Source organism: Psammomys obesus, unplaced genomic scaffold (assembly GCF_907164565.1).
Source record: "Psammomys obesus unplaced genomic scaffold, mPsaObe1.curated_primary_1811, whole genome shotgun sequence".
Taxonomy (NCBI): domain Eukaryota; kingdom Metazoa; phylum Chordata; class Mammalia; order Rodentia; family Muridae; genus Psammomys; species Psammomys obesus.
In genome coordinates this window covers 5,571,632-5,594,197 of record NW_026596085.1, presented here as the reverse complement: position 1 = coordinate 5,594,197, position 22,566 = coordinate 5,571,632, and the positions used below count along the sequence as shown (strand labels likewise).

Sequence of the window (22,566 nt, the reverse complement as noted above, 5' to 3'; positions counted from 1 at the left end):
AGAATTGTCATTAGTAGACCTATTTCCCTTCAGATCGCTGGGTTATGCTGTCAGCATAACAGAAAGGGGAACCATCTAGTGTTATAATGGCATGAGTGTTAAGAGTGTAAGCAACTAGTTTCCATTCGGGTTTGAGCTCTGATCAAACTCCCACAGGAGAAAATTCACATCAGGCAGGATAAATCCAGTGAAAAGCCCATGTCTAGGGAGGTCTAGACCAGAGTCATGCAGATAATACTGTTTTTTGTTTGTTTCTTTCTTTCTTTTTGTTAAACAAAGATGATGTGCTTATAAAATTGCTTTCTAACTACATGTGTTTACATCTATATTTGCTGCTGTCAGCCTTGGTCAGAGAAGCTTCTTGAACTGAGTAGTGGCTAGTGTATAGACTTTTATTCTACCAAACTCCAGAAGAATAAGTGATTTTTGTTGTAGCACAATGGTCCGATGCCCACATGTAAAAGAAAGTAACCAAATATCTATATCATTCCCTCCAAGGCTCAGAGATCATCATGGAAAGAAAAAGGGCAGAGAGAATGTAAGAACTGAAGAAAGAGTATCATGAAATGCTTCACTTCAGGAACAACATCTGTTCCTATCTTACCCAGAGTAGCTGTGTATGAGTGGACAGCCTCAAGATTGGTTCCGTTGAGTATCCCTTATAGGAGTTGTCAGGGATTGACACTAGATCTATACCCAAGAATCCAGCTACCCTCTCTTGCACCTCCATTCCAGCTGTACATAATTTTATTCCAGATGCAGAGTTACATACAGCCACTCTCAGGAGGTTCCAGAGTGTGAGTGAAATTGTAACGGAGACGGGGTCTCATCTATGCAGCCAGGGGGACCATTTATGCTGCAGGGAGACTTCTCAGTGAGCTAGCTGTTTGGGGATCACCCAGTATCCTGTAAATAATCTTTCAATCTCATTTATGTAAACTTACAGTTTTCCTAAGAAAGACTTGGATATATACTTGCATCTTTGGTTTACAGTTAATGCCCTATGAGGCCGAGTAAATATTTGTTCTTGTCTCCCCAAGCAAAGGTCATTCAATGCCAAGTACTCTGTTCTTTAGAGTAGATTCACAATTAAATGCTAAATCAAGATGCAATGATTTCCATTTTAATTTTTCTTGTGAGGAAACATTCATGACACACTTCTTAGAATTAAAAAAAATATATTTGAAAACTGAACAAAACAGGAAATACTCTATTTCAAATAGGCATCCTTTACCTGTACACGAATAATCATCAATCCTGATGTACCCCGTTTTGCAGATGCACATGAAAGAGCCAGGTGTGTTCACACACATGGTGTTCTCGCGGCAGTAATGGCGTCCTTCTGCACACTCGTCAATGTCTACAAAGGGAAAGAAGGGCAGAGGTCAATGGTGACCAACATTCTAGAATTCCTCTATGATTTTCTTTGCCAGGTAGAGAGGAATAGCTACTAATTGAACTGCATTTTGAAAGAGCATTCAAAAATACCTCCTTTAATAGGAATGTTTGATGTTCACAAGACAGAAAGCATGTGAGCATTTATGAGCAGTTCTTGCCATGGTTTCAAATAGGCCTTCCAGTTTCAACTTGCATCATTATGAATAGCTTTTGAAATCTTCAGCACATTCATCTACTTGTGTTTGATAAAAGGAATCAGAAATTATGTCTCAGGTTGCCTTAGTGTCCTGAAACCTTCAGTCACTGAGTTGACCACCTATAATCTTTGATTCACTGGCTATTCTGTCTACCTTGGGAGGCCTTGAAAGAGGTAAATAAAGTACTCACTGTACACAGAACTTGAAGAACTTCCCTTGACAGTAAGAATCCAATAATAGCAGTTTATCAGAGATGCAAATGGAACAAAAAGTACCCTACTAAGTGTCCAAATACAGACAGGATTACAACATGAAGCAGAAAGAATATGAGGAATTAAGAAATAGGAAAATATAACATAGAAGTTTGCACATGTTAACTCTTGCCTCCAATTTTGAGTTATAAAAGCTCATGGATGATAAAAAAATAACAAAAAAGGGTATTGATTGTAAAGAATGTGAATTTTGACAATAAAATCCACTTATTTAATTGTACATGTCTACATGGAATCTAAAGCATTTATTGAATACCTGTATCAAGAACTTATATTTCTAACAGAGGAGATGGCTAAGTCAGGAAAGTACCTGTTAAATAAACATGAAGAACCTAGTTCAAATCTCAGCATGTGTAAAGCCCAGAGTGCTGGCATGCCTCAGTAAGCCCTATGGCTAGGAAAATGGATGAAGTTAAGTACAGAAAGACAAACACCATGTGATATGGAATCTAGAAAAGTTAATCTCCCAGAAGTTGAAGAGTATAATGGAGTTAGCACATAGAGAGTAGGAGGAATGAAGAATGGTGAGCAACAGGTTAATGTTGAAGTTACACAGGAGAAAGAACTTCTGTTGGATTGCTTCACTGTAGAAAGATTTAAGATGACAATAATGAACATGGATGAGTATGGATGAATGAGTGATACCTGAGGCAATACAAACATACGGCTGATGGATGTAGTGAAGACAACCCCAACGTTGAAAATGGAATTTAGTAAAGATAGAAACATTGAAGGGTACTCAAGCTGAAACAAACATGAGATTAAAAACCCAATAACCCAACTACAACGCTCAGGGGAACACCATGCAAGGAGAATGAAGCAAGCAGAAGACATGATATGAGGATTTGAAGATAAAGTACAGGATCTAATCAAATTAAGCAAAGAATATAACGTTTTTCTTAAAAGCACAGAAAAGGAGCATACAAGAAATGTGGAACACCATGGAAAGACCACATGATAAAATTATAAGAGTAGATGAAGGAGACTATCAGGTCAATGTCATAGATCAGATTTTAAACAATACCATAGACAAAAACTTCTTAAAACTATATAAAGATATACCCATACGTATACAAGATGTACACAGACTACCAAAGAGCTAAGACCATAATAGAAACTGCCTATGTTACACTCAGTGTTAAAACACTAAGCATACAGAACAAGTAAAAACGTATTGAAAACTACAAAGAAAAAAAAAAGACAAGTCACATAAAAAGGAAAACCCATTTGAATAACAGCAGATTTTTTTCAGTGGCAACTTTAGAAGCCAAGAGTCAGAAACAACGAATTCTAACTCCCAAAAGACCATGACAGAAAAATTAGATTAGTATACCCAACAAAATTATCTGCTATAGTTAAAGGAGAAACTTTCCAAGATATAAACAGCCTATTTTTTTTTATCCAAAAGATGACATCTACAGAAAATACAGGAAGCATCATTTTATGCTAAAGAGAAGAATGAACATAGCCAAGAAACCGTAGACATAAAAACAAAGTTATAATCATTAACATACAAAGCACCACTAAGAACATAAACAACAGCAGGAAAAGTCAATAACATAATGACTGTGATCAACATGTAGCTTTCAATAACTATAGATACTAACAGCTTCAATTCTTTCATCAAAAGCACAGGCTGACTAAATTGGTAAAGAAACCAACAAACAAAAAAACCAAAATCTACATCATCTGTTTACAAGAAACACATCTTATCTTTAAAGATAATAATCACACTCGAGTGAAAGGATAGACAAACATACTCTAGCCAAACAGGACCGGAGAGCAAGAAGGTGTTACTACCCAATATATTACAGAATAGACTTCAAACTAAAATTTATCAGAAGATTAAAGAGGACCATTAAATCCTAAACAAATGGAACAATTAATCATAAAGACATTTCTATCTTAAACATATATGTGTCAAATTCTGGTGCACCCAATTTCATTAAAAGTGTGCCACTGGGCCAGTTGTGGCGGTGCACACCAGTAGGATTTGCTGAAGGAGGCAGAGGCAGGAGGATCACAACTTTAAGGCCAGCCTGGGCTACACAATTTTACCGAGAAAGAAATTAGGAAAACAACGGCCTTCACAATAGCCACAAAGGACATAAAGTACCTTGGTGTGAACCTAACCAAGCAAGTCAAAGACTTGTATGAAAAAAATTTCCAGTCTCAGAAGAAAGAATTAGAAGAAGATATCAGAAGATGGAAAGATCTCCCATGCTCATGGCTTGGCAGGATTAATATAGTAAAAATGGCCATCTTACCAAAAGCAATTTATAGATTAAATGCAATTCCTATCAAATTACCAACACAATTCTTTACAGACCTTGAAAGAAAAATTCTTACCTTCATATGGAACAATAAACCCTGAATTGCTAAAATAATTCTCTACAGTAAAAGATCTTCAGGAGGTTTCTCCATCCCTGATTTCAAGCTGTACTATAGAGCAACAATACTAAAAACTGCATGGTACTGGCATAGAAACAGACTGCTGGATCAATGGAATCAAATAGAAGACCCTGACATAAATCCACACACTTACGGACACCTGATTTTTGACAAAGATGCCAAATCCATTCAATGGAAAAAAGACAGCATCTTCAACAAATGGTGCTGGTCTAATTGGAAGTCTACATGTAGAAAAATGCGAATATATCCATACTTATCACCCTGCACAAAACTAAAGTCCAAGTGGATCAAAGACCTCAACATAAAACCAGACACACTAAACCCCTTAGAAGAAAAAGTGGGGAATACCCTTGAACGCATTGGCACAGGAGACAACTTCCTGAACAGAACACCAACAGCACAGGCTCTAAGAGCAACAATCAATAAATGGGACCTCATGAAACTGAAAATCTTCTGTAAAGCAAAGGACACTGTCCTCAGAACAAAACGACAGCCTACAGATTTGGAAAGGATCTTCACCAACCCTATATCTGACAGAGGGCTAATATCCAGTATATAGAAAGAACTAAAGAAGATAAACAGCAAAAAAAAAAAAATCAAGTAATTCAATTAAAAAATGGGGAACAGAGCTAAACAGAGAATTCTGGATTATCGAATGGCAGAGAAACACTTAAAGAAATGCTCAACGTCATTAGCCACCAGGGAAATGCAAATCAAAATGACCCTAAGATTTCACCTTACACCCATCAGAATGGCTAAGATCAAAAACTCAAGAGACAACACATGCTGGAGAGGTTGTGGAGAAAGAGGAACCCTCCTCCACTGCTGGTGGGAATGTAAACTGGTACAACCACTCTGGAAAGCAATCTGGTGCTTTCTCAGACAACTAGGAATAGTGCTTCCTCAAGATCCAGCCATACCACTCCTAGGCATATATCCAAAAGATTCTCAAGTACACAATAAGGACATTTGCTCAGCCATGTTTGTAGCAGCCTTATTTGTAATAGCCAGAAGCTGGAAACAGCCCACATGCCCCTCAGTGGAGGAATGGATGCACAAATTGTGGTATATCTACACAATGGAATATTACTCAGCAATAAAAAACAAGGAAATAATGAAATTTGCAGGTAAATGGTGGGATCTGGAAAAGATCATCCTGAGTGAGCTATCCCAGAAGCAGAAAGATGCACACAGTATATACTCACTCATATAGACATATAATATAGGATAAACCTACTAAAATCTGTACACCTAAAGAAACTAATCAAGAGGAGGACTCTTGCTAAAAGGCTCAATTCCTACCCAGAAAGGCAAAGAGGCTGGACATCAGAAGAAGGAGAAAAGAGGGAACAAGTCAGGAGCTTGACACAGAGGACCTCTGAAAAGCTCTGCCCTGCAGACTATCAATGCAGATGCTGAGACTTATGGGCAACCTTTGGGCAGAGTGCAGGGAATCTTAGGAAAGAAGTGGGAAACTGTAAGTTCTGGAGAGAACAGGAACTCCACAAGGAGAGCAACAGAACCAAAAAATCTGAGCACAGGGGTCTTTCCTGAGACTGCTATTCCAACCAAGGACTATGCATAGAGATAACCTAAGACCCCTGCACAGATATAGCCCATGGCAGTTCAGTATCCAAGTGGGTTCCATTGTAATAGGAACAGGGACTGTCTCTGACATGAACTGATTGGCCTGCTCTTTAATTACCTCCCCCTGAGGGGGAAGCAACATTACCAGGCCACAGAAGAAGACAATGCAGCCACTCCTGATGAGCCCTAATTGACTTGGATCAGAAGGAAGGAAAAGAAGTCCTCCCTTATCAGTGGACTTGGGGAAGGGCATGCATGCAGAGGGTGGAGGAAGGGAGGGATTGGGACGGGAGGAGGGAGAGAACCATAGGGGGGATACAAAGTGAATAAAGTGTAATTAATAAAGAAAAAAATAAAGAAAGAAAAGAAAAAAAAGTGTGCCACTGGACCTAAAGTCACAGATTAACATCAACCCATTAATATTAGGCAATTTCAATATCTCACATTCACCAACATAACAGGTCATCTGCAGAGAAACAGTGAAAAGTAAATGGCATTGTGCATCAAATAGACTCAACAAATGCTGATAGAGTATTACACTGGAACACAAAGAACATGCAATCTATTCAGCAACAAACAGGAGCTTCTCTAAACTAGATCACACAGTGATCTAGTGTTTGACAAAACAAATCTTAACAAATTCAGAAAGGTTAAACTCACTCTGCACACCCTGCTTGACCACAATGAATCTTAAAATTGACAGCAGACAAATCTCTAACAGACACACAAACTTGCAGAGATTGATCAACTCATGACTGATTGATTACTGGGTCAAAGAAGAAATCAACAAAGAAATATTTTTTTTCCTGGAACTAAATGAAAATGGAAATACAATTGCATTCTAAGTCTTTATCCTTATGTCCATACATGAGTGTAGTTCTCTACCCTCATCAAAGAAACTTCCTTTTGCAACAGAAATTGACAAGTACAGAAAACCACAACCAATCACAATGTAGGATACAAGAGATCTTATGGTGCCCAGTCCCAACTGACATGTCTATAGTACAAATCCTGCACATAAGGCTTTGGGGTTTTTCAGAATATGGGATTGAAAGATTACAGTAGCCAAAGAAATGGGAAGTTTGCTATGAAACTATGTCTCATAGAAATGTCAGAGATGCTACACCCATTAACTTTCATCAACATGGCTGCCTAAACAATATCTGAGCAACAATTGTACTAATTGACATGGTAACATAGAAGAGGAAAAGTTCATGAGGCCTCAACCCTAGACAAAGAATTAATGACAGGCAAATAGGGATGCTAACAGTAGGGAAATAGTCTTCCCTGGGGAAAATCATAGAACATAGAAGAGGAAAAGTTCATGAGGCCTCAACCCTAGACAAAGAATTAATTACAGGCAAATAGGGATGCTGACAGCAGGGAAATAGTGTTCCCTGGGGAAGATCCCCCAAGAAGCTTATTCATGATCTTCCAATTATTTATCCAATACCAAGTGGTCAGCACTGCGACTATATACATAAAAGTACTGTTACACAGTCTGAGCACATTGAATACACACACACACACACATATATAGTATATATTTAGGATATATTAATATATAAAACAAAACTATGTATACATAGCTAGAGTCCTCAAGCCTAAGCTTATGAATGAACTACACAGTGAATATTAAGAAGTCTGTATATACAAGGGTCACATGGAATGTACTAAGAATGAAGAATACAACTCAGTGAAAACACTCTGGTTACCACAAGGAGGAATCACTGTGCACATACCATGGCACCTCCACAAACAAGTGCAACTCTTGGAAATGATGGAGTAGCAACTGCTGTGGGCAGAGCAACACTGTATAGGTTCTGGATGGAACCTGGTCCTAAATAGCTTCATAACAAGACACCATCCTAAAGAAAAGGCCTATTCCTGAAGAACTTGCTACCAACACTGACAAATTACATTTGTAAGCTAAAGCATTATGAACGTTGATTATACCAAAATCCTATGGGACAGAGTGAGCAAAACAGGCCATGAGTTTAGATTAATTTTGTTAATGTGATGCGAGTACAGCCATACATGATAGAAAATGTCAGTTATGAGCATAAATAGGAGTAATTTGTGCAGGGATAAGCTGACCAAAATATAGTCATTACTGCTGTTCCTCCTGGAATCGACAGCCCACAGAGATGTGAGATTCTGACCTTCCCCATTTCTGTTTGTGGATTCTCCACTTTTAAGCTATCACATGGTTAAATAAAACTCAACCAAAGGTTGATGTGGGATCATAAAAACAAGACCGAGAAGCTTACTTAATCAGAGATATTTAGGAGCTTCAATCACAGAGATGTTGAGTCTGTGTTAAAAAGCTTTCAAAGGCAAACTTAGAGCTTGGGGCAAAGTCCCAAGGGAAAAGGAGGCAAAACCAAGCCCCCATCAGCACTGTGAACAAGATGTGTCTTGCTTCCTCCTTGCACTCTGCCTTTAGAGGAAGCCCCACAAAGCTGTCTTTATGTTGTAATATTACAAGTTGCAGAACAGTCATTTCCATTGGTGTGTACAGATTCTTGCAGGCACACCATGGTATTTGGAAAGCAATTGGTCAAAATCAAAGCAAACTTGGTCCACAGTGTATTTAAGCTTTATGAACCAACTTAAAATTTAAAGGAAGCAAATTCTCAGACTCAATTTTATTGTTAATAAATTTATCACACGTCTTCCTGTAAAAAACAAAACAAAACGAAACACTATTGTATTTTTGATCATGATTTTTTTAATTTTTTGTTTAACTTTTATTAATTACACTTTATTCCTTTTGTATCCCCCCATAAGCCCCTCCCTCCTCACCTCCCAGTCCCACCCTCCCTCCCCCTTTCTGCATGCATGCCCCTCCCCATGATTTGATGATCTTAACTTTTGGTAAGAAGAAAGAACTCTAGTGAGAATGGGCTGCCAAATTGAAATATTTAAATAGTATCTTAGCATGCCTGAGTCTAAAAAAAGGAGTATATTCACTGCTCAATAATGTAGTCCCTAATGCCTCTTCCAAAATTCAATACCAAAGAAGTTAGAGCCCACAAACAGGAAAGTTCACCTTGTAAGCATGAGACATTAGTTCCCAGAGCCCCCATAAAAAGTAGACAAACCACCCACCTATAAGAGGCAAATGCATGCACTCGCAGAACCAGTGAGGCCATGACAGGTAGAACCCTGGAGCTTACTATCAGCCAGCTTAGCTGAGTCCCAGGCCTACAACAGACCCAGTCTCAAACAAACAAGCAAATAAGAAAGATAGCTCCTGAGGAGCGACATATTTGCACACACACGAATAATCACCTCCACAAGCACATACGAACACATAATCTGCCATACATGGGCTTACAAACCAAGAAAGCATTATCAGGCCATTATTATCGCATTCCCTTAGGTGTCTCATGAAGCTAGCACTTCACAAGCAGAATTTTAGAGAGCAGTAGCTCTGAACAGAGCTCATGGTTCCTTGACAGCAGAGCAGTCTCTGTTCGAATAGTTTTCAGGTGTATCTTACTATAGCTCTATTTCCTCTTCACCGTGCATAGTAGCAAATTTCAAGCTCCCTGATAATTGTTTTTATTGAATACTCATTTTTATTCATTGAATATAAAATGGACATGTTCCAGATACTGCATTAGGCAACAAAGACAAGTCCTATCCAAAGAAGTTCAAGCATAAATAAACGCCAATGTTATGAACGCTGCCTGGTACACAACAGAAACCTGGGCAATGAAAAGAGGAAAGTGAGCCCCATTAATAGAAATACAGTATTTGCTTTGAGCACCTGTTAGTGTACTTTGAAATGTATACTTAGCAATATAAACAATTTTATAACTGAGCTTTCTTCCCTAACTTGAGAAAACCAGATTTTATTTATATGAATGACAGCAACAGGTCCTATACATTTAATACCATTTTTTTAAAATCAGTCCCTTGCAGGGAACAAACAAAGAAAACTTAATGGTGGGGACAGGCTTGAGGTGGGTTTGGAGAAGATTGGCTTTAAGTGAAAGGTTTCTGTGATGTTGAAAGGGCTGTCATGGAGGTGCTGTCTGCAGTGTCTAAAGTTGACCTAGATACTGCAATGTGCAAGTGTAGGACCAACAGCAGAGGCAGCAGAGAATTCAATGTGGGAAATAAATGGAAATGTGGTTATGGGATAAAAGATATGATGACGGTGCACTAAATATCTACAAAAAGAGAAGAAATTAATGATTTTTCTTGATAATTTAATGCAAGTCTTAGTTTCAGCTGGTTGCAAAATTATAGTAACTCTCCCAGCCCATTTTCTCTAATGTTTAGTAGCATCTACAGGTATTTGCTGTATGATAATACATCCCATGTCTATTTTCATTGGAATGTAAGATCTGAGGAAACAGAACTTGGTCAGGATGTTGGCTGGCCCCAGCTGTATATCACATAATGCTTCTGCAAGATAAAGTCGAGATAAATGCTGTCACTTTAGAAATGCAGCATAGTTTAGAAAAGGAGCAGCTTTACTGGCATTCAAGGTAGTAGGCAGAGCAGGAGGAGACAGAGGATAGTGGGCACGCAGGTGCTCACTGCCTCCAGGTTCAGTCCATATCTGTTGGCTGAGTCAATAAATCTTTTCAAAGCTTTTCACCTTAGAGGTCAAAGCAGAAGTATCATCATTTGTCCTGGTCTAATCTGAAGCTCAACTTGGCAGTGATCCCACTCTGATTCAAGGACAGGTCCAGACATTCCCTGGCATGTGATTTTCTGGAGAAGGGGCAGACACACCTTCCTATCATTCTTGCATGTGGACTGACTCTCAGTTGAGTAGGGAGCGTAGACTGGCACACATTGCCAACACAACTGGCAGCTAGGTTCTCAGTCCTTACTTCCACCTTCACAAGTTGATTTTCAAGTCAGAGCCCATTCTTCAGGGTTTCCATTCTAACAGAGAGAACGGGCCCCACGTGGTTGTGGTGACTTCTGTTTCTCTGCATTTTTCTAAGGTATGAAGTATATTCCACTCAACACAAACAGAAGTGATTCTAACACTGGAACACTTTCTCTTAGACTGGGAACCTTAAGCTGGTTGAGTTTAGAAACTAGGAATTTATAACCACCCATTTTCCTACATGAAAGCAGATAGAAAATTTGTAATTAATCATAAACACAGTTTTAGAGCTGAGATGGACTTCAAAAATTATATAATTTAACTGGAGTAAGTACAATCAAAGATAGAAGCAAGGAAAGTGAGAGACAAAGGGTAGGGCTCAGAACTCAAAGCTCCCGTTGGCCATACTGAATAACAAGATTTTTTTTATATGTGAAAGAGAAAAGATTTAAAGGACAAGGTAAATGAATCATGTCTGTGTTTTTGGAAACTCCCACCAGCAGAAATTTCAGGAAGATAATTAGTGGGAGCCACAGAAAGAGCAATTTTAGATTAAGGTCCAAAATGAATGTCCTTTATGGATTGTGGACTTGTATCTGAACTAAACCTAAAGGCAGTGAACAGTTAAATGCCCCTTACCCCAATTCCATCCTTCCCATTCATGTGCCTACTACGCTGAATGCCAGTAATGCTGTTCTTTTTCTATATTATGCTGCATTTCTAAAATGACATTTATCCTGACTAACTTGTAAAGGCACTATGTGAGCATTTCAGGAACACTCAGGGCTTCTCACTCAGCTGGGACAATCTTGAGGTCCTGCAGTTCAATTCAGAGACTCCACATATTGAAAAATATAGACCAGCATAGGTTACTGCTAAGCCTGGGCTCAACAGCTGTGATGTAGTCACTGGGCAAAGTTGGCCAAGAGATCATCATATAATTCACAAAGGGGAAACAGACTAAGTTTTGAATAACCTGAATCTGGAATGAGATTTTAGAGCAAAATCTGAAGAGATGAGTGGTTTTAAAAAGATAAAATATGCAGGTCTAAGTAGGTTTCTCAGAAGAAAGTTGCCACAGAACAAAGTGCCATTTATAAATAAGCTTCCTTGAAGGGAGCTACCAGCATATGTTATGAAGTCAGTGGCATCATTAAGGCTATTTGCCAAGATAATTCTTACATATTAGCATTCTTATCCACCTGAGTGCAAATTAAAACATATTCCTGTAGCATACAAGATTTCATTAGTCACCTCAAAACACCTCTCACAAATTGGTTTCATTTTTTATATCCATCAACTTATTATATATTTTATGGTACATTGCACAAGAATAAGAACTCTGGCATTTTCTTGGCTTTCTTTTTATTTTTAATTGAATATGTTATTCTTGGGCTTGAGATGAAAGAGTAAAATTTGAGAGAAGAGTAAGAAAAAACTATAAAATAATACTTATGGAGAAAGTGAAAAGAAAGAATATTCAAAATTGGGGTTCAGTGTCATGAATATTTTATCCACTGACATTTCATCACTTCCCTCTATATCCAAAGTACTAACTGGGACATGGTCATCAAAAGCTTCAGTAAGTCAGACAAAGTATCAGTACTTGAAGGATCTGATGGGGTTTTCTAATAAAAGGCACATATAATAATAAATCACAATGCTGTTTGGTAAGGATAACACCATTTCCAAACCTAAGTCTTGAAGGCAAGAAGAATTTGACATCTGAACAGAAGACTAATGGAGAAATTATCCAGAAGAAAGGGAATAGAGGGGAGCTTTTTGCAGAAGAGGAACTATACACACCACTGGAGGCTGGGAGAAGGAGATGGGTGTTCACTGTGGCTCACGGAGCAAGCAGGTGCCATTGTGTAAAAATCCTTAAAATTTTATGACAGTGCAATGCTATCCTTTGACTCAGATTATCTACAGAAATTTCATTAATGACACAAACATGTATTATACACATGCTATAAAATTTAAAAGGTCTAATACATGGCATATGAGGGTAGATCTGACTCTCAGCCACTCAGTTTTCCCACTTCTAAGCTGTAACACAACCACTGTTATCAATTTCTTTGCAGCTATCCAGGTGTTGTCAATGCTTATATAAGTATATGTGTGTATGTGTGTGTGTGTGTGTGTGTGTGTGTGTGTGTGTGTGTGTGTGGCCATTCTGTTAAAGGAGCTCATTAGGCAAGTGAGCCTTCTGGAAGGAAATTTGGTGTTTTGCAAGGTCTGTACCACGATACACCCCAGAACTGCTTCCAGTCTCTGACACTCTTTGTGCACTACTGCATCTTTCTATAATCTGGCATAATGTGCCATCATTTTCTGAGTATTTACACACTCTGATTGAACAAACTTCCTATGGGATCTTATTAAAGATGTACTGCTGTTTAGGTAAATTAATTCCTGATTAGGGAATTCCTGATTAGAGTTAAACAAATTTTAAGGTTAAGTTGTTTTATAATTTCTAAAACAACTTTAAAACTTTTATGACTGCAATAAATACCTTGGTGGACCTCTAGATACCTCACTAGGAGACAGGCTTGAGACAGATTTGTGGATTCAAGATAAACCTTCATTAATGAATCCTGGTATACACTGCAAATATAGGCAGAGTTGGTTTAAATAGCCTATGAACCCAAATTGTAATGGGACTACCAAGCAATGTCTAATGAAATACAAACTTAAATGTCAAAATATATACAAACTATTCTGTTGTAACTACTTATACCTTATCACCTTATGGAATTATATACTGTCAGTTTAAATTTACTTTGTTTCTTAGACTGAAAGGCAGATAAAATTATTGTCCTGAACCAACTATAAACTTAGAGATAGCTGGAAAATGTGTATCTAGGTCAGTCCTAATTGAAAAGACATGTATTCTTGTAACTTTTAGACCCTGTTCACCTTTAGACCTTGTCAACTTTTGTCACTCTGAAATCACTATGAACTTTTGTAATGGATACATAGATAAATGTTTAGTTTTAAAACATGTACCCTGTTGTATTTTAGAATTCATCTGTTTTTGTGATAAATTGTCTTTTTTACTATGAAGTAATTCCTTTTCTGGGAGCTTTGTCTCAGAGGTATAAAGCTATGACTATACAATAAAGTTGGCAGAACCTTGTTGGCAAAAGCCTGGTGGTAGAAGCCGATTGAATGGAAACTCAATGGAATTCATTTCACCCATGAGTTGTAAATATTCATATAGATATGTGTTTACATGTAAATATGTCCATCTGTCTGTTTTTGTACGGATGTTACATGAGTTCATGTCAATTGTCTGTCTATATGTAAGGAACTCCTTTTTTAATCATCCACTGAATGTGTGTATGAATATGTACAAATCTATATGTCTGACTGTTTGTCTATGTGTATGTATGCACAGATACTATGGGACTGGCAGCTGAAACTTGCTGAAGTTTCTGCAGACGAGATGCTAGCAGAAATCAGCATCATCTCATATGTAAGCTAGTGGAATTCATTGAAGCTGAAGTTCTTAACTTCATCCACCTTTTCCCTTGAGCATACGTGCATGGATGGTCTTTGCTTACTTTCCTCTTTCCCTTGCCTGTTTAGTCACAAATAAGTGAGCAGATTCAGGATCATAACTATCAGCATAAGATAAGCAGGAAAAAGTTTACTTTAGCCTATGAAAGCCTCCAAAGTGGCCTATTCCTATGCAGGAGCTAATTTCAGGCCAAAAAGAAAGTTTTTACAACACCTTAAAATTTTGACTAGAGGCCACTTTTTACAGTTCTGACTACAGAAAAAAAAAAGTAGCAGTATAGCCAGTCCCTAGTCCCAGAGAAGGAATCAAAGGAATCCTGGGCTCCCTCACCTATTTTTTTTCCTCCAATCTTTTTTCCTAATAGGTTGCTTGTTCCATCAGCTTGGTGACCCAAGAGATAAATCGAACAGGGGATTCCACATCCCATTTTATATCTTACCCTAGAACCTGGAACCTTGCCAAAGCAGAGAGAGAGACATTGAAAATCCGACTTTAGCAGACTTTAAGGGGTGTGTGTGTGTGTGTGTGTGTGTGTGTGTGTGTGTGTGTGTGTGAAAGAGAGGGTGTATGAATTGCTTATCAAGATCTTTTTAGTCACAGAGTAGAGGGTAGGTCATTAGGAGGAGGTCCATTTAGTGGATTTAGCTCCTGTCTTCACTGCCCATAAAGTGGAGGCAACTTGATTTGGCAATTAAAAACAAAACAAAACATTCGGTGTAAAACGTCTTCTGTTCTGATACTGACTGGATCCCTGTAAATTAGGCAGAGAAGTTCTCAGGGATGAGGCCCTCCTGCTTCAGCTTATAACTGAGGGTTCTAGACAGGGAAGGAACTGGAAAGATGCATTGCAGAAACCCTGGCTTGAGACTGAAGGATTTGAGGTACTTATAATTCGTCCAAGCAGAAGTGTCCACTGATGTATGTGGGTGCACATTTCACTCCGTAGGGAGAGCCAAGGTAGAGCTCAAACTTCTGGAGTCACAAGGCATACCAAAGTAACTGAAGACATGTCTCAGAAAGCATCATCCAGGAAGAAGGCATGAGGAGTCAAAGCTCCTAGGGCACTCTAGGAATAGGACCTCATCCTCATAAAGACAAAGTAAAGACTGATGAGGATCAGGTGGAGTCAGCAAAAAATCTGAAGAGTGTGGGAGCAAGGTGACCCCCGGAATTGGCCAACATCATCTCCTAAACACAAATTCTATATCTGAAAATGCCTTTATCCAAGGTGAAAGTCACAGCACAAATTTTCAGTATCCTTAGAAAATGGTGAATAGCCCTGTCTCAGCAAGGCTTTTTATTGCTTGGATAAACACATCACCAAAAGCAACTTGAGGTAGAAAGGGCTTATTTAAACTTATAGCTCATAGTTTATTATGAAGGGAAGTCAAGGCAGTTAGGGCAAGAAGCAGGAGGCAGGAACTGAAGCAGAGGCTATGGAGGAGGCTCATTCCAGGATCACATTCAGTGACTACTCTTCTACCTGCCAGGAACACCTGCCACAAGTGGTACTCCCCTCAGTACTCTGGGTGCCCCCTCATCAATTACTAATGAAGAAGACACCTCACAGTCTTGCCTAGAGCCCAATATGATGGAAGTTTTTTTTTTTTCAGCTGGATTTCTATTTTCCTAGATGATATTCCCTAGCTTATGCCAAGCTTACACAAACCTAAACTGAACAAGGCCTGTGACCTTGAGCTACTACGTGGGTAGCGTCAACCTCTGGATGTCACCATAGAACAGTATTTATGTAACATATAAAGGAAAGGCAGTGGGATGTGTACCCAAACATGATATGTGATGGCTTGCCTTAACATCATTGAAGATCAGTCTCTCATATATGGGAAGCTACCTAACATTCTTCGATATATTCCTTTCCCAAGTGAACTGTGGGTTATATCATTTGCAACTCTGAACTCAGATCCATAGAGAGTAGTATCATAAAGACAAAATGAATACTGAGGGAAAGAGTGGCCAATAAAGTTACATATGGCCTAAAGGTCAAGCAAGATAATGACTAACAGGTATCTGGTCTAGCAACACAGAAGTTACTGGGGGTCCTGGTGAGACTGATGTGTGGGGATATGGGATTAAAATGTCTAGACTGAAGTCAGTAACAGAATGTCTAATTTGAAGAAATGGAGATGATAATGAGGATAGATCACAAATTCAAGAAGTGTAGTCATGAAGGGGGGAAAAGTAATGCTATACAAGCTAGGAGGGCTGTGGAGCTGAGAGAGCCAAACATGTTGAAATGCAGGTGGGAAGGACAAACAGAGAGAAGTAGGAAGCTGGCTTTGAGGTGGCAGTGATTGTATCACGTTTCCTCCTGAAGTTTGGTTCTTAGATAGGTCCATCACTCATGGGAGAAAGGTTTCAATTTGATCAAAACCAGGAAGGAGGAAGAAAGGGTGAGGATGAGAGTACAGGGATGACCGACATGGAAACAGTAGACGGAGAGCGTTATTGTCGATTTCTGTTTCATTGGTAGAAGAGGCTATCCACTGAGAGTAAGAATTGATGGCCCTTGGGCATAGTAAAGGTTTTAAATAATGTATGTGGGAAATGGAATAAACTGAGCTGGGATGTACAGACTATTACCAAGCTTAGGGTACGTCAGCCAGGGTGAGTATCAAAGTGTGTGAACCACAACTGAGATCTTCATGACTTTTTTAAAATTTTTTATTAATTACACTTTATTCATTTTGTATCCCTCCATAAGCCCCTCCCTCCTCCCCTCCCGATCCTGTGGTGATGTTACTAAATTCTGTATTTGTTAACCTTAACCCTGATAGCAACCTTGTGACCTAGAGTCAGCAGACATTTGCCTGTTTTCACAGCCAAGGAACATGGATCATGATCAGAAGTTCCTCAAATATCATTTATAGTGATGGTAAATCTAGAATGGAATCAACCATGATTATCCATGGTTCCTCCATAGTCTTTAAGTTCTGGTCCTCTTCAAGTTCTGCACAAAGTCTACTCTTGGAGAGAATTCCAAAGCATGTCCCATTTGTTCCTTTCTCTAGCTGTTTCTCTGCCAGTTTAAACTGGACTCACATTGCAAGGCTGACAGGAAGCTCCCTTTCCCCACAGGCACGTCCCTGACCTCTTTGCCATGGAAAGTCTATCTGTGCCCGTTCCTGCACTTTCTGTATGTGCTGGTTAGTCTTCATCCCGACTGATTCCCACTTGCTTGAAGTTAAGCAACAGACAGGCTCATTTGAATCATTGTCTTGCTCTGCTGAATTTGAAAGTCATCAAGTTCAAGAAAATTCTTTCCAAGAAGGCATATTTTTATATTTAAATACTAAAAATGGATTTAACAATTATATATTTGTTTGCCAGAAAACAAAGATTTCAGTCCTTCCAACATAAAATCGCTATATATTTGGAGTTACTAAATTGATGAAAACATTAGATCCAGTGCCTTTCATGGGCAATATGGAGACACTCTAACTCCCACTGGCTCATTTAGACAGAAATCACTGAGTGAACAGCACTGCTAAATTTGGCAATTTTCATCCATTCTTAATGTCATTTGGGAAATATGGCCGCCCAACAAATCAGTGTGCACAGGTAGCAGTTGAATTGTGTCCATCTTAACCGCAATTCTAACTGAGGTAGGAACACAAACTAAATCAGTGTGCACAGGTAGCAGTTGAATTGTGCCCGTCTCAACCACAATTCTAACTGAGGTATGAACACAAACTAAATCAGTGTGCACAGGGAGCAACTGAATTGTGTCCATCTTAACCACAATTCTAACTGAGGTGTGAACACAAACTGTAACTTAAACACATACTTTCTCTCCAAGCTCATCCTCCATAGGAAAGGAAAATTACTTGGAGTGTGGTTAATAGAGAATTAAGATGGTTTAGTGTTTAAAGAAAAAGTGAATAGCTCCTTATGTATTATTAAAACCCAGAGGCCCATTTTTGTATTATACCAATGAATAAGGGATAGAATTTAGACTCATCATGCCCTTGTCTGCTCAGCCACTCTGTGCTCATTAAAGGCAGCACTAGTATCCCAACTGTCCCTATATCAAAACACAAAGGACTCTTTTCTTGTGGAATCATTATTGGCCTAATCAAGCCAGTCCCCTCTCTGTCACATAAATCAAATCCATTGTTCTCTCTGAAGCATTTGTTTCATTTCTATCTGCTTCTGGGGATCCAGTTCTTGTCACTCAAACCTTGTTCCTAGTTCTGTTACATGAACACTAAAGCTGACACTGCCTCTGATATGACACATCAACTATCTTGTTCCATGTTGCCTCGCAAGAAATCCCACTGTACCCTCGGGACTATCAAATCAGTTGTACTTGTTTATTTGTGCAACTGGTGCTCATTTCAGCCTCATTATTTTCCTGTCATAGCCCATGACCAAGCACTGACCATCATCTTGAACACCCCCCTTTTTAACTAACAGATGCCCCGAAGAACATAATAATCATACTCTATGTTAGATTTGATAATTTTTGAAAACTGATGAATAAAGAGAGAAATAGAATTGTAAAAGGAATATTAGTAGTTCGTTTTGAGCAATCAATTATTAATTAGCCCCAAGCACATTTGACAAATGTACATAGAACATGTGACTTGGTTTCTCTGAAGGGGATATGAAGCTGGCATTTATAATTTAATCTCTCTGCATACACGATCTTCAAGTTAATAGCACCGTAAAAAGACTTTTCCTATGAGTTAATTTTTAAAATTATTAGTCATATGTGACTTACATGTCACTTCAAATGGATTCTATTCTGGGAAAGGCCTTTCTTTCCCTCTAGTAATTTCCATTTCTATAATGGAAAAAAAAACCCAATGGATGACTCTTTATAGAATACACCTGCAACTGATTTGTTTAGAATGAATTGCTAAATTCTACCCAGACTTTTTCCTCTCTTATTTTAATAAACAAAAATATGCATAGGTAATTAACAAGTTTTTAACCTGCTATTTCCTTATGCATGCACACATATATGCAAAATATGAATATATTATTATATTCAGACATTGATCACAGAACTCACAAAATGAACAAATTATATATGCTTTATACTCAATAACCAATTATAATATTGGTTAGAGCAAAAGGCAGTTTGACACAACAATTTGGCCATAGAATCTATCTGTAATAAATCAGTTACTGAAATAGGTAAAGATCTTAGCAGAAGTGGCTTCAAGTATGAATCAATTTTATTATATCTAAGTTCTTAGTAGAATATTTTCTCAACTTTGCTTTAGTGATATGCCATCTTAATTCCCAAAATAAAATATTGTATAGTTTCACTGACATTAGAATTAATAGATATATGTGCATAAATTTAATGACAAGCTTTTACCAAGAACTTATCTTACTGGAAGGCATTTTTTAAAAATCAGTTAGAATGAATTTTCTTTCCTAAAAACTTCAAGAAACAAATTCCCTGTACTAATAGTACTAATAGACAAACAGACTGAGCCTCTCACATACCAAGTGCCCTGTACAAACTCACTCGCTCACTAACAGAAGTAACAAGTCTTGAACAGCAGCATCAGAAATGCAACCACTTGTCAAAAATGGAGAGATGTTAATTTTAGCTGCATAAACATGTGCATTTTTCTACTAAAGCTCAAATTTCTTCAGCTATAAAAAATGAAATAAAATCATGAAATTTACAAATAAATGGGTGAAGCTGAAAAAAATTATATAGAGGGAGGTAACTCAGAACCTGAAAGACAAATGCCATATGTTCTCTGTCATATTTGTATTCTACTTCAAATCTAGTATATGGTTTTTCACTTTTCCCATCATTATATTATGATTCCCCTAACACTGAGGGTTCAAAATAGACACAATAGGCCCCGTAGTCCTTACATGCTCATGCATAAGCCTTCCTTCAGCCTTGCATGGAACAAATCCCCCGAGAAAATTCACATAATGGAACAGACACCGGGAGTGGGATCAGACTCAAATAAAGCCATTTTCATTTTCTCCACACAGTTTAAACCAATGACTCTTGACTGATGGGACTTTGGCCCTAAAGGAAATATGTGAAGTCTGGAGACATTTCTGGATATCACAAAGGGAATGCAGGCTGCCCCAGGAGACTCCTGGGGGCTGGAGACCAGACTTGCTGCTAAACACCGGATGACTGCCGAGCAAGCTCACCACAAAACATTTTCCAGACCAAAATGTCAATAGTTCAAATAAAAGACCTGGTTTAAACAGAGACCATTGTATTATAAAAACTGAGCAATTCATCTTCCCAGGCAGAGCAAATTAACTAAAGACTTAAAAACAATGATTTTTTTTCAAAGCCCATCCTTAGAAAGATATAGATACAGAACTCACACAGAATAGCCCTATTCACATTTTAATGTGCATAGGATCGTCTGGGAAACCTGAAAGCATGCTAAGACTCCAAGAATGGAGGTTGGGTCCAGGAACATGCATCTATTAATAAGCTAAGCAGTGATTCCAATGGAGTCTGAGCCACACTCCGAAAAAACAAGGTAGGAAACCAAACTATATATTAATGTTGATGAAAACAGTGCGGGCACTAAACTTCCTCTCCAGTTTACCATATGGCTGGAAAGTGCTGGAGAGCTGCCTACTTATTAAGATGATAAATTAATGTATCCCATGCTTGCAAGCAATGTTCCTCAGTTTCTGTGTGCAGGGGGAAATCTCCTGAAGATCTTGTTTCTATGCAGATTCTGACACAGGAGTCGGAGAAAAAGCACAGCAGCCTACATTTCTAATGACCCCAGACACTGCCTTACACTGCTGGTCCTTGGCCCTGTGTTAGCTACCTAGTACCAAAGATTATTTGTTTTCTAGACAAAACCACCAAGAATATACAAACATGAGTACCTCTTAATGTGACACAAAACCAGATGTGACAATTCTCATATCCAACAGAAGATGGAAAATGGGCATATGATTTAAATGTTAGTTCTGATAGAAATTTGCCTCTATTTCGTAGCTCAGCAGGTTCCCCATCATGACTGTATATGACTAACATGTCCTCTGTGTCTAGTCATGATTTCCTGATGAAAGACAACATTTCCCAGCTTCCCTTCTGGACTACTGAAATCATTTCTACCATTATACGAGGCTACATCCTCCCTTTCTTTGTAGTCATTTTGACTGTCTTCACATGTGGGTGACAACGATGATCCCTTGCTATGAATGAACATGGTCCAGCCTAATGTCAGACTAAGCCTCATATCTCTTTCCTCCTTTGTCTCTTTAGAGCTGCCTCTTCATAACCTAACACCTACCACACAGTGTGCTCTCAGTTACTTAGAATAAATGGGTGCTAAACGAAGCTTCTCTATATTAAGCCTGAGATAAGGCAATCACAAAACAAATTCCCATGGGCTTGTAGATCCACCATAGAGAACACAAAGTGCTCTATGTAACAGCTAATCACTATTGATAACTAAAATCATCATTTCTTCTCTTGTAGCATCCTGAGCAATCATGAACTCCAGTAAGCTCAAAGCTGCATATTGAGTGAGCAGGGCATGTGTAGGGATGGATATTGCCTACCTAGAGAGTCACGTGCTATGGCACACTGGTTCAAAGGATATTTGGTTAATGCTTCTTCTGGGCTCTCAGAAACGATGTACAAGAAGAAATTCAGAAAACTTTCCTCTTTATCAAGTTTGATTTTTAAAATATAAATGTTTTTTATTTCATATTAGAGGAGAGAAGCGTACTTTAAATTTAAAAATACAAATAAAAATTATTTCTTTTCAGATAATAATTTATTAATAATATTTATGAATGAATGTAAATTGTTTTTAAGGCAAAAAAAAAACTGTTATATGACAGGAAGTAAATGATGAGCAAGTCAAGAAAAGCTGCTGAGAAGTTCAAGTTTAGTTATTTCGTGGCGATTTTCAGAACTTCCACACTGAACTCAAGTTCCTGGGAAGAAGACAAGCCTGTAAAGAGCTACAAGGCTGACTGTGAACTTTGTAGAGAGGTAGATATAGATCCTGGGCCACATGGGCTTATTCTCCTTAACAGCCACTGTTGCCCATTTCTGTGTTTGGCCTCATATCTTTTTGACAATCAGATAAAGATTTTCTTGGAATATTTTGACTTAGCAGACCTCTCCTTTCCCTCCCTTACATGGAACCTCTTCTAATCTGATGAAGGCTGTGATGGTTTGATGAAAACGGTCCCCATAGGCCCATAGGGAGTGGCACTATTAGGAGGTGTGACCTTGTTAGAGTGGATGAGGCCTTGTTGGAGTGGATGAGGCCTTGTTGGAGTGGGTGAGGCCTTGTTGGAGTGGGTGAGGCCTTGTTGGAGTGGGTGAGG

The 22,566-nt window shown here is 38.5% G+C and overlaps 1 protein-coding gene across 3 annotated transcripts in view; it reads right to left on the bottom strand.

Annotated features, from left to right (window-relative positions):
• Nell2 (neural EGFL like 2) overlaps positions 1–22,566 on the bottom strand; it is a 298,553-nt gene that overhangs the window by 116,963 nt on the left and 159,024 nt on the right. For all 3 annotated transcript variants that reach the window (XM_055627188.1, XM_055627186.1, XM_055627187.1), the window contains exon 14: positions 1,235–1,360. In XM_055627188.1, the coding sequence (XP_055483163.1) occupies positions 1,235–1,360 (126 nt within the window). The remainder of the gene's footprint in view (positions 1–1,234; positions 1,361–22,566) is intronic.